We start from the raw sequence: 13,269 nt of genomic DNA, 5'->3' as shown, positions 1-13,269 counted from the left end.
ATACCGGGGTAAAATATAGTACTAGAAGTATAATAATTAATAATTTTACTTATTTTAATCTATAACTTGTTATCGCTATTAATACGAAATTTAGCGCCGATCGGTTAATAAAAAAAGAAAGAAATAACTTAAAGTTATTAATAATATATAGTAACGTAAGGATTATATATAAATACTAAAAATTTAGTAATAAATACGAAGTAATTTATAGACTTTAAAAAGATCTTCTTAAAAAAGAAATTATATTCTAGGGGGAAGTATAAGGTTTTATAAAAAACCCTAACGATATTTTATAATTATTATGAAAAAGTTAGAATTAGGGAATATTAATATTATTTAGTAATTAATATTATACTCGTAAATAAAGCTTCTAATTATTATTACGAAGTAGTACGTAATCTCGATTAAAACGACTTTTTTAATATAATTAATATAATCCAAAGCCGCTTCGAAACTTATAATAAAAACTTAGAGCTCCTATTTAAACTACGAGCGATTTCTTTTATATTTATAGCTAAGATAATAGAGGGTAAATTATAAATAAAGATTTTCGAAAAGCTTATTAATTAAATCAATAAGCTAGCGAAAACCTAGTTAAATAAGGGGATAAATAAGTAGAAAGTTAGATATTTTTATACTATAGTTTAGTATATACTAAAAATAAAAATAACCCTATATTAAGTACCCAAAAATTACGAAATACTCTATTTAAGGCTAAGATCTAGTTTTAATATTAAAATAAGAATACCGCGCTAAACCTATTTCTAAGCGTATAACAGCCCTTATTAATAATATTAAGTTAATTAAATATATAATAAAAAAAGAAAAGAGGCTAAATATAATAATCGTTAATAAAGAGGCCTAGATTTATTAAATAAGTAGAGATTTAATTTATAAATAAAATAATAGAAGAGGTAATACTATATTTATAAAAAAGATAGATATTAGTTAAATAACTACTCTAAGGAAGAGCGTACTAAATCGTATAAATAATATAAAAAGTCGAGGGTAATAAATAATAAAACTAGCCCTCGTTAGTTTAACTAATTCCTCGTTATATATAAGGGCAGATCTAGGGGTACAGAACTTAATAATAGTAGTTAAAATAGCGGCCTAAAATATATACCCCCTATAAAAGATTTAGAAAATAAGGAAGATCTTACCCCCTATACTAACGAATTAGATTATAATAAAATCGATAATATTAACTACTCTTTTTTTACCCCGTTAGCTTCTAAAAAATATACGAGGCTAAACGAATAGAGAGTAGTAAAAGCTCTTAATAAGTAAGCTTTTATTTATAAATAATAAAAGAAGGTCCCTTAAATAACGAATATAGAGGCAGCTAAAAGGGCGAATTTAATAAGGCCAAAGCCTATTTTCTTAATAATTAAAAAGAAGACGCTATCTCTCTTAATATTTAAAAAAAAAAATATAGTACTAAGTAAATCTAAGGGTAACTAAAGGGGTCCTTTTTATATTACTTAGATCCTTTAAATACTAAGCTTATATAAGTATTTTATATAAGTAAAAGGTATAACTTAAATAATTTTTATAAGATTATCCTAAATATTAGGGTATTATAATAATTAACTAAAAAAAAAGGGTAATTCTAAGTACTATAGAAAATTGCGTTAGTAATACTTAATATATTAACGGCGGGTATTATAAAGATTAACTTCGGCCTAGGTAAGGAAATCGTTACCCTAAGTATAATAAAAGTAAAGACGTATTTCGGAATAATAACTTTTTATATTTTACCCGTTAATACCCTATTTTTCTTATATTTAAAAAATATAGATCGACTAGGTATTATATTTAATAATACGAGGAATAGAATCTCTAATAATAAGTATTTTAAAATAGTTAAACGATATTAGGGGTATATATTTATAAAGCTTATTAACGATACGAAGTTAATTAATTACCTAATAAAAAGTAAGCTTAGAAAATTATATTAGAAATTTAGGTACCCGTCGGTTACGAGGCTATATAACCTCTTAAAATAATTAAATAATAATAATATCGAAATAGGGGCGCTAGAGTAATTAATAAAAGTATACTATTAATACTAAATAAATGCGCAGAGCTTACGTAAATTTAAGTTTAAATTGCGTAATAAGCTTAACTTTAACTAAGAAATCGTTATTAATATTTTTTACTTAAATAATCGGCTAGTATTATATATAATTAACGTAGCTATATTTTTTTAAGTAAGGTAATTCCTCTAGGATCTATAAATAAAAATAGTATAGGTAGCTTTATAAAAAAGCTAGATTAATATATACTAGGGACAACTAAACAGTATTAAAACCGACGCTAATATTAGCTTTAAATTAGTAAAATTTAAAGATAATACGACGGCTTATAATATATAGCTAAAAGTCGTACCTGTTAAAACGTACTATAATATTAAAAAAGTAAAAAGGGTATACTAATAATTAAAAAGGGCGTTTAGAATTATTAAAAAGGAAAATCCGGATTTTACTAACGACAAATGCCTTTAAATAGTACTTAAATACTATAATAATACTATAGGGCTTAACGGACTTATATTAACGCTATTAATATTTAGAGTATATTTAAAAACGACCTTAGCCTTACTACTATTACTAAGTATAAACTAACGAGCTTAAGTAATTAAAAAAGTAATATAAGTATTACGCGAGGTAAGTATAAAAAAATAAGTTAATAAAGTAATTATTATGCGTAATAGGCCCGATATAAGGAGTAATCTAAATATATTATTAAATTTAGATATACGAATATAGTGCGAAATTATTTAATAATAAGCTAGGCTATATAAGTTAATTTTTATTAATAAGCGCTCTTATATAGTTACGAGAGATCGTAACTAGCTATTTAAAGTATTAATTATAGTAGTTAGACCGTATTATATAAATCTTAATAAGGTAGTTTTTAACTTATAAAAAAAAAAGAGCTAAGGGAAACTATATAACTTATAATAGAGGTATAAGAAATTATCCTTAATAAAATCGTCGTAATAGTATTAATAAACGATAAGGAAAAGGAAATTACTAAAAGGGTACTAATATTATTAATAAGACGTTATAGAAGACTATAATAGTAAGCCCTAACGCAATAATTTATTATTAGTAACGAAGTAATTAATACTTTTTATATAATAAAAGAGAAAGCCGATTTCGAGCTAGTAATTAAACTACGTAAAAAAGGCATAATTATAACTATTAAAAAGCTATATAAGAAATTAGATCTTATCGAAATAAATACTCTTTATAATCGAGGGGTCTATTAATTTATCTTATACGACTTAAAAAAATATATAAACCTCTATATATTTAAATTACGAATAGTTCGTAAGATTAAAAAAAAAAGGATACCTTAGCTATATAAGAAGTTTAAATACGTAATTTAGGAATACGGTAATATTAAAAAGGCGACGCTACTTATATAATCGCTTATTATATAGCGCTATAGCTAATAATTAATAATAGTATTAATAATATTACTACGAAAAAAGGGATACGAGATTTAGAGCTATAATATTACCTAAGCCTATACCTAATTAGCTATAGGGCTTATAAAGAAAATCCTAGCCTATTTACTAAAAGAAATAGCTAATAAGTACTTAAAAAGTACGATTATTAAAGTACTTAAGCTACTATATAGGCTCGTAAAATCGGGTACTTATTAATAAGCTACTTATTACGATTTTTATATTAATTAATTATTAATAATTACTTTTATATACGACCCGTATTTACTAGTTACGGAGTACGAAGGTAACTAATTTAGGATTATTAAAATATAGATTAACGATATATTAAACCTATTTGATATTAATTCTATAAAAAAAGAGGATAAGGAGCTTTAAAAAGCGAGCTTCGTAGCGAAGCTAAAAAAGATCTTTATAATAAATACCCCCCTAATATTTAATAGCGGGATTCTTATAATTAAAAAGGAAACTGTTATTTTTTAATAAAAGGAGTAAAGTAAGAAAATTAACCTTATTAATCTAAATATAACTAATATTAAAAAATAATATAAGGCTAAGCTCGCGCGAGGGGTATATATTATAAGTATTTATTAACTTAAAGTAACTTTTAACTACGCTAAGGTAGTATAGGCTATAAATCTTACTAAATAAAACGTCGAAGTATTTAATAAGTAGCTTAAGTAGTAATAAACGAATCTTAATTAAAGTCTCGTTTATTACCTAATTAACCTTATAATTAGTAAGCTCTACGTCTTTATTAATAGGTTATTTATAAATAATAACGACCTTATTTCGTAACTAGGGTATATTATTATCCTAGTTAACGAGAGTATAAGTAAGAGCGAATTTATTATATATAATAATATAATTTATTACTTATTAACTAAAAATAAATAAATAATAAAAAGTATACTAATATTAAAGGTTTATAATATAGTTAATAGCGTTAACCTCTTTTATATAATTTTAATAACGCTAAGAAAGATTATTAATTAAATTAGCTTTTTACTTATTCTAATGATTATTTATACTAATTCTTACTCACTATACGAATACTTTATTAAATTAAGAACGACGAAAGAAAAGAGGCTTATAATTAATATTATAGCCCTTAAGTAATCGTACGAAAAGCGCGAGATACTTAAGATCTATTAAATTAATAATAAAAATAACCTTATAAACGCTTTTACAAAAATAGTACTAAATAAGGGATTAGAATAATTTATAAGTAATAAAAAAGTTATTATATAAATAGAGGGATAGGTTATATAAAAAAAGTAAAGAAAAGAGGAAAAAAGAGACGACTTAATAAACGGGCCCGAGGTTAAATTATACCTCTAACTATAGTAATTAAATTAATAAAAAAAAAAAAGTTAGTATCGGATTAAAAGTCTAATTTAATTATAGTATATAGCCGACTGCGTAGGGGCTAATTAGGGGCCCTATTTATAATTATCGTAGCTAGCTTAACTTATAGTTAGAACCTCTTTTTTATACTTATTACGTAGATATTTATATAGTTTAATTAATCTCTTTGTTAACTACGGTTCGAACTAACTACCCTATAATAGGGATACTAACACAAAATCTTCAGCTTACGATGGATCCGGTGACGACGGCGGACAAGCAAGTTACAACAATACTCAAGCTTTGAGGCGTGCAAAAGGTGTGTTGCAATCTCGGGTCTATGCCGTAAAATATAGTGCATCGGGTCGGTATCCCGTGGTGGTGTGATGGCTTCTGGCCCGCCAGGTGTGACACGCGCTCTGAGCCTCTGTTGCTTGATGATTCTGGCGAGTCGCGCCAACAGAGCACAGGCGAAAATGAACTCTGAGCTGCGCAAGAGGAAACCGACGGACGATCTCATCTATATCATTCCGCCACTTACCGTTGCGCTGGATGCCGATCTACCCGTGTGGGCAGGACTAATTTCTCCGTAGACTGAACCGACCCACGACAAGGGGCACGTCCACCTTTATTACCAAATGTTCCAACTAGGGGTAGTATCAACTAAATGAAGGCTTACAGACTTATAAGAACAAAAGCACGGGGCTTGGCAACTCTTCTCACGATAGCCAACCGCATCACGCTCTTCTTCGATTTTGGACCTTTGCCAACTAAAGAGACCGGATCTCTCGTCGTTCGTTCCCCGTCATTCTTTTCACTCAACAGTCCTTACAAGATGCGCAACTCAATCACCGCTGCCGCCGCTTTCCTGGCTCTGGGAGCTAGAGCCGACATTTACCCCAACTATGAGTATGGCAACATGTTCTACCTTGGCCCTACCACCGGTGGTCAGTATATCACCAAGGCCACCTACAACATGGAGGTCCCCAACCCGCCCACAAACTGGGTGAAGACCGATGAGACTCAGCGCTGGCTCTCCCTCTGGATCGGTGTTCAGGACAACCCCAACAACGGCGACGTGCTCAACATGAACTTTGTCCAGCCCCTCCTTAACTGGGGACCCGATAACTCCGTCTGGGGCTGCAGCGCTCCCAACACGCAGTGGTGTGCTGCTGCCAGCAATTACCAACCCAGTGGTCAAATTGGCCAGGCCTACGTCCCGGTCAACAAGGAGGCCACTCTTGAGTTTGAGAGTATGTTTGCTATGCCCGATTCGATTGCGAGATCAATTTGCTTACAGTGTCGAAGTTTCTCTTAATTCCTCCACCGACATGATCGACCAGAAGATCTGGCAGAACGGAGACCTCATCTCTTCCGAGTCTGACTGTAAGTTAGGCCCCGTATCAACTTCCAAGACGAATGCTGACAACCCACTACAGCCAAGGGCATGAGACCTGCCGTCTTCTACTCTGGTAACGAGTGCTACGGCGATGGCTGTGGGACTCTGCCGGCTTACAAGTACACCAATATCACCCTTGTTTTCGACCAATATCACCCTTGTTTTCGACAAGGCTGTTACAAACTTGGCCGAAATTATCTCCTATACCAACGCTACCCACACAGAATGGCAGACGAAGGACAACGGTATCACATGGACCGTCGACTCCATCACCATCGCGGAGGATAACTTGACCGAATAAGCCGACAATCTGACGCAAATCTTTGAGATTGTTTGTTGTCGAAGGCTTTCAATTCCTGTAGATACATTTTCACCACCGCCAGCCGTATCGGGCTTGGCACATTGTGTTGTAAAACCATTGTAGATATCAAAATGTACTTACTCTAGGGCGTCATTACCCGCTAAGCATCTGTACAAAGCGTCATGAGAACACGGAGGCCTCTCAGAATAAGAAGATTTCTCAAGTATCAAGCGACGCGCCGTGAGTAATATATCACATCAGCGTCGGGTTTGCGTGCAAGAGAATGTGATGTCGAGGGTGTGGAGAATGCCAAGGCCATGGATACTTGATGATCACGGCGTGGGGCCCGGCTTGGGAAGATGGGGCGCCGGCTTGGCGCAAAGACAGATGGCACCCCGGCGGAGTTAAGAGGTTGCAAATATGGGAGGGGATCACTTAAAACGGATATCCTGTCGCCTGAATTGTGATGGAATACGTCAATAACTGTGGCTGTCCAATGTTTCTAGTTTCTGGGGTAAGCGTCGCCCGATGGCCAAGCGTCGGAGCTGGGTGTTCCCAATATGGAAACTCAGGTTTCCGACTCCCGGCCGCAACCAGCGGACTTACGATAAGCTCCCACGCCTAATGTAGTGTCCAGGGAACCGAGTATGATCTATTATTTTTTGAGGCATTTTGCGCACTTAGACTGCTTAATGCCGGCAGGGCCAACATATATCAGGATACGACGAGTAGCTAGCGTAAAAGACGTAATGACGTTGTCTGCAACTGAAAGACTTCTTCCATTTGAAATCTCATACCCAGAGCGAAGCGTATTTACGCCTAGTGTGCCTGTAAATCCGAGTCTAGCGCACGGTCTCATTTGCCTCACGATGCTCCCATTGTCTTGCACGATGATGATCCACAATGATGCAGAAGTACCTTTTCCACGTTTTAGAAAGGCAATTAATTTCCAGGCGCTGAAGAAATACATATAAAATCCACCATGCTATTTACCTGATCGGAAAACATTCCTAGCTTGTCAAATGGTTCCAAAACACCTTGAGTGACCACTATCAACAACTGCTCTACCTTTCAATCAAAAACCCACCGTGTCGGTTTTCAGATATCATCTACACAATGGCTCCCAAGACTCTTCGATTTGCCAAAGATCAGCCGGAAGGCTTTGTGAATCGCATCGAGAAAGTTGCCATCGTCGGTGTAAGTACCTCTTAAACCAGATCGCGACCCCCCAGCAAATCACAAGAAAAGAGACTGACAGTTCGAAGGCTGCTGGTACCATGGGAAAGTTTGTAACTCGGGAGCTATTGAAAGGTGGAAAGCACTCGGTCACGGCAATTACCCGACATGACAGCGATTCCAAATTACCCAACGGCGTTATTGCTGCCAAGGTCAACTACGACGACGAGAGCACGATTGTGGAGGCTCTAAGGGGACAGCAATACTTGATCATCACAATGAAGTCCACCGTCGGCCAGGAGACCCAAAATAAGCTTGTACGGGCTGCGGCCAAAGCTGGCGTCCCTTACGTCATGCCGAACGCGTGGGGTCCTGATCCGAAGAATGAAGACATGATGAAAGATGCTCTTCTCGGTTCTTCTTTTCAAGGAGCCGTCAAAGAGATTGAGCGCCTTGGGGTAAGCGAATGGATCATCATGTCTTGTGGATTTTGGTACGAGTTCAGCGTGGCCGGCTCGCCTAATCGATATGGATTCGACGTCAAAAACAAGTCACTCACCCTATTCGATGAGGGCGATGTTAAGATCAATACTTCCACCTGGTCTCAGTGTGGCCGCGGACTGGCCGCTTTCTTGAGCCTCAAGTGGCTGCCTGATGACAAGGATGATCAATCTCCCAATATCCAGAACTGGGCCAACGATGTGTTCTACGTCTCGAGCTTCTTGGTATCTCAAAAAGATATGTTCGAAAGCATGAAGAGGGTCACGAATACAACAAATGAGGACTGGATCATCAACCATGAGAGCTCGAAAAAGAGGTGGGAAGCTGGCTACGAGGCACTGAGATCAGGGGACAGAAATGGGTTCTCGCGAATGATGTACTCGCGCATTTTCTTCTCCGCGACTGACGGTGACGTCGAGCACAAGCACGGTTTAGCCAATGTGGACTTGAACCTCCCGGTGGAGAATTTAGACCAGGTCACGGCAGAGGCAGTAAAGATGTGCATCTCAGGAGAACTGGATTCCTACTAAAGTAGATTGCTGTGGAGACGAGTCTTATTCACAAAGCGCACTCGACTTTCTCTTGACGGTATTTGATTGTGATTGACGTTGGAAGTAGCACTGTACCTATGCCGCAGTGTAGCAATGACAACGAAGGCAGAAAAAAAGAATGAAAAAACCACTGAATGGACACTTCCGGCTTCGACCCTTAAACCTTGTGTGAAGCGCCAATTTTGGAAGTCGGCCAATGGATAGTCATAGACACATCATCCTTGAGTGCTGTTGTAACCTCTTGACAAGCAGTAAAACACATCTCAGGTAATTTGTATCTTGACAGAAATTGAGCCCTTCTTAGTTTGTACGACGATGAGATCATGGTCGTAAGAGATATCTTCGACCGTGGTTTCAAACAAATTGGATCTCGGTATGACGCGGAGAGCCATCATGGCCACCATATGATAAACTTCGCAGTATGCCAAGCTGAGAGGCGCCGTTAGCATTGAGGATTGAGAGCCTTGGTTTCTGAACAAGCACTTACTTCTCACCAATACATGAGCGACTACCTTTTCCGAACGCAAGGAGGAACTTCTCCAGCTTGTAATTCGGCTTGCCGTCGATTAACCAACGCTCAGGAATGAACTCCCCGGGGTTTGGGAAGAGTTCCTCGTTCCAGTGGTTGATCATTGATGTCATGCCAACGGGAGTTCCTCTGGGGATAAGCCATTCCTTTTTACCGTCACGGGTCCTGTAAACCAAGTCCTCCTCGCGGGCAATCCTGGCAGATCTGTGCGACACACCAGGCATCATGCGAAGAGACTCGTGGATGACTGCCCACAGGTAAGGCTTTTGCTCGAGCTCTGTCCATTTCAGGTTCGATGGGTTGAGACCATGTAACTGCTCCATAAGGCGAGCATAGGTCTGGGGCTGGGCGAGAAGGTAGTATGTCACGACAGTCAGAGTAGCCTGTGTCACAATAGTTAGCAACGTGGCACGTAACGGGAAGGAACCCATTCTCACAGCAGTGGTCTCGGTACCGGCGAGTAAGAAGTTGAAGCCCTCTCCAGAAAGTCGGTACAATGATTTCTCTTCTTCGGGAAGTGTCTTAGATTCCATGAGATCAGCAAAAACTCTTCCATTTTCCGGGTTGCTCAGAGCCGCCTTGATATACCCGGGGATGACAACATTCATCTGTCTCATGACAGACTTGATGTCTTCACCTAAGTAATCAGCCATCATTGGCATGACCTGAGCCATTTTACGACCAAGAGCGTTGTGTCTCATCATATAAGCACTTTTGAAGAAGGACTTCACCCAAGTAGCAAAGTTGGGCTCCCATCCTTCCTGAGAGATGAAGCCCATGGGTTCTCCAAAAGCATACTGGGAAATGATATCCGCAGTAAAACAATTGAATGCCTCCTTCACGTCGAATGGCTCCTTCCCCGCTGAGCGGAGCATTTTGTCTGCCGTGAGCTGGGCAAATTCCTGCACTTCGCCCTCAAGTTTGAGCATTTGCTGGCGCGAGAAGAACTTTGACAAAGCGCCCTTGCGCATTCGATGAACCTCATGATTGACGGTGGAGAAGCCGGTAACCGAGACAGGGCCTGCGCCGCCGGTGTTGAGTTGATGTTGCCACTTGTCGCGGACACGGCCGGGACCAGCATATATTTCATCGGTGAAGTAGGGATCAGAAACATGAAGTTCATCCGGGTTTATTCTGACAATGGGCCCTGTGATTCATGTTGGTCAGCAGCGAATTATGTCTCAGACTAGGGTTCTCGTCGAATCTACCATAATGCTCGTGCATCCGTGCAATGACCTTGCCATATCTGCCAAGCAGCCACCAGTCATAGTACGCTTCGTACAGGTAAGATGCAGCTGCGATCTTTGGACCAGGAAAGTGCGCTAGCGGGTGGAATGTCGAGATATTGTACAAGGCTATGGCGATGTGATAAGCGATATAAAGAACAATAAAGTAGGCGACGACATTGAGACTCAGGGCAGCCTTGAGACCATCTACGATGGCATTGGAGGCCATTTCGGACACAAATCGATGGACTGAGTGTGCACAAGAGGGCAGTGTTATCGACGCAACCTCTGCTAAGCGCAAGTTGATGAGACAGCTACCTTTCCAATGGATATATAAATACTGCATAGATGTTTTTGCCTGCACTACCCAGGCAGTGCAGCTCTAATCATCTTGGCCCACCAGCCATTGCAACATTGATAAAAGGCGTGCGCTCACTGGCTGGAAGAGCAGCTTCTGCGACCCGTCTGGAAATCAAGACAAAAGCACGATCACAACGAGCCCCTGAGAGAAGGAGCGACCTTGACGAGAGGAGCCAACTAGCGTTTACTAGTGCAGCGAGCCTGCGGGGGCGACCCACAATTCCGAGATGGGAAATCTAGTGCCCGTTGAAGAATCCTAAATGAGCCAACAGCACCGACCGTTGACGCATATACGGATACCGTGACTAGGCCAGCCCCTCGAAGTGCAGCAGGCGACACACTCTGAACCGGGGCTCTTAGTGGCATTAGGGAAGAAGAGTGATCGTAAGCAAGATCATTCCCGTATACCTTACATTAGTCTTGATGGAGACGACATGATCTAGATCCTTCACCCTCCAGTCGTGGGAGGAAGAAAACGTGATTCGCGGTCGCGCGACGGAGTACAGCTCTATCCTTGAAGATACGCTTGCCAGGACTCAGGGTTGTCAGGAGCCCAGGACATCACCATGGGACGCACAGAGATACCGCCTGAATGCAACGTGACCAGCACACGGCACTAAGACGAATCTTTCGAAGATCTTCAAGCGCACAGGGAGCCCTAATGGAACGAACCGGGGGTAGATAATGGAGACACATCCACTACCTCTCCACTTTAGGAACTTTGTGACACTTGGTTCACCATCCAGTCGGGGTCAGCATTTTTCTCTCGCTGAATATGAACAGGCGATGTTTGTCAAAAAAAACTTGGGGACACCCGCATATGGACCGTTTTATTATGTGTTCAAGCCTGAGAGGATATTTCTACGATGAAAAACACCGGGAAACACTCACTCAAAGCCCCCGCGATCAAGAGACGCCTGCTCCAAGTTGATGGCAAACTCGAGTCTGATGGATGGATCTTGTCCATGATGGAGAGTCATGGTTCCCGCACGATGATCGATTCGTCAAGTGATAAAAATTTCTACACTGAGTGACTGAATGCTTGCCATCTCACTACTTCTGATTAGCGAAACATGGCTATCGAGCATCACTGCTTCAGCATGTGTTCAAGTCTAAGACAGCCTCCCTTCGGAAAACTGATCGTGTGCAGGCCCTGACTGCCGAGATGTGATTCTTCATTAGAAATGATCTGTGAACCTTCATTCGAGTACCGAAGATTTTCACTTCGATTTGAGGAGAAGATCGACTGCTTGGAACATTTTTCCGGACACGTAGTCATTTGTGAGCACCCTATTGAGCGGCCTCGTGCTAATCCCAGCCCGCTTCTCTTTGCCCAATCCGACTATAACACAACTTGGTTATGAACATGAACTTTTGACGTTCTGGCGAGACTGAGCGGAGCGAGTCCATGGTCACCGGCGAGTCGCGACAGATAAGAGCCAAAACCGAAGAGAGACGCTGCAGGATTGAGAATACAGGGGTCAGCGGATGCCAAGCATTCGTGATTTTTGTTACCCATGGTTGGGAAACGGCGAGCTCCAGGAGCTCAGAGAATCAACAGGCTTGAAGGAGTATTCATCTGTACGTACTCCATATACCTCCTGAAATTCATCAAGAATGCAAGCGAGACATTACCACCCGAAAGTTCAGAGGAGCAGTATCACTCTTTCGTTCCCGCTTCTCTATGCCTCTATTTTAGCCGCCAATTCTCACACGCATGTAAGAGAAGAAGGAGATGAGGAACTTCGTATTTCGTCAAATCCTTGTCAGTTGAGTTTATGCCGTGAGCGCCTCCTAAGTGCCGGCACAGAAAGTCCCACGACTTGCGGAGCGTCATGGTTAATGAGTACCCAGAAACGGAAACCACTACTTCAACTTCAGTGCAGTCATATTTCAGAGAGTTTTGCTATTGGGGCAGTACCATTTGGCTATTGGGGCAGTAATCCACTTTTTAGACCAATGAGGGCTCACATCTCTGGAGCTCGGACTACAACCCCACACCTATACCCGCTGCACCTACCCACGGGCTACCTGGCGTTATTGCCTACGGTCGTAATTGCCTACGGTTATAATTGCTTATGGTCGTAATTACTTATAGTTATAATTACGTAAGGTAACTACGGGTACGTACGGTTATAATTACCCATAGTCGCAATTGCTTATTAAAAAAGACGATTAAATAGGTAATTAAGTAGGTAATTATGATTATAGGAAATTATAACCGTAGGTAATTATAACCGTACGTGCCCGTAGCTGCTTTACGTAATTGCAACTATGGGCGATTATAACCGTGGGTAATTACGACCGTAGGTAATTGCGACCGTAGGTAATAACGCTAGGTAGCCCGTGGGCAGGTGCAGCGGGGCCAAAAGATTTAGAGTTCGGAAGGTAGGCTCTGATT

General features: G+C 39.6%; 4 protein-coding genes across 4 annotated transcripts; 3 read left to right on the top strand and 1 right to left on the bottom strand.

Moving 5' to 3' along the window:
• Positions 1–1,646: 1,646 nt before the first annotated feature.
• Positions 1,647–1,880, top strand: CLUP02_02379 (uncharacterized protein; the record flags this gene model as incomplete). Its single annotated transcript, XM_049281411.1, has 1 exon — positions 1,647–1,880. A coding segment is annotated over one exon (234 nt), but the record flags the coding sequence as incomplete, so codon positions are not given.
• A 3,331-nt stretch (positions 1,881–5,211) lies between these two features.
• Positions 5,212–6,525, top strand: CLUP02_02378 (uncharacterized protein; the record flags this gene model as incomplete). Its single annotated transcript, XM_049281410.1, has 6 exons — positions 5,212–5,393; positions 5,440–5,465; positions 5,554–6,078; positions 6,134–6,211; positions 6,265–6,304; positions 6,345–6,525. 6 exons carry the CDS (start codon positions 5,212–5,214, stop codon positions 6,523–6,525), a joined length of 1,032 nt encoding a protein of 343 aa, XP_049138553.1.
• Positions 6,526–7,641: 1,116 nt separating this feature from the next.
• CLUP02_02377 (uncharacterized protein) lies at positions 7,642–8,732 on the top strand (the record flags this gene model as incomplete). The annotated part of the gene is made up of 2 exons (XM_049281409.1): positions 7,642–7,722; positions 7,791–8,732. The coding sequence occupies 2 exons, from the start codon at positions 7,642–7,644 to the stop codon at positions 8,730–8,732; spliced, it is 1,023 nt and encodes a 340-aa protein (XP_049138552.1).
• Positions 8,733–9,016: 284 nt separating this feature from the next.
• CLUP02_02376 (uncharacterized protein) lies at positions 9,017–10,737 on the bottom strand (the record flags this gene model as incomplete). Its single annotated transcript, XM_049281408.1, has 4 exons — positions 9,017–9,182; positions 9,241–9,665; positions 9,720–10,429; positions 10,491–10,737. The coding sequence occupies 4 exons, from the start codon at positions 10,735–10,737 to the stop codon at positions 9,017–9,019; spliced, it is 1,548 nt and encodes a 515-aa protein (XP_049138551.1).
• Between the last annotated feature and the right edge of the window lie 2,532 nt (positions 10,738–13,269).

Source organism: Colletotrichum lupini, chromosome 2 (genome assembly GCF_023278565.1).
Source record: "Colletotrichum lupini chromosome 2, complete sequence".
NCBI lineage: Eukaryota > Fungi > Ascomycota > Sordariomycetes > Glomerellales > Glomerellaceae > Colletotrichum > Colletotrichum lupini.
The sequence above is the reverse complement of the archived record's forward strand: the minus strand, read 5'-3'. Positions and strand labels throughout refer to the sequence as shown.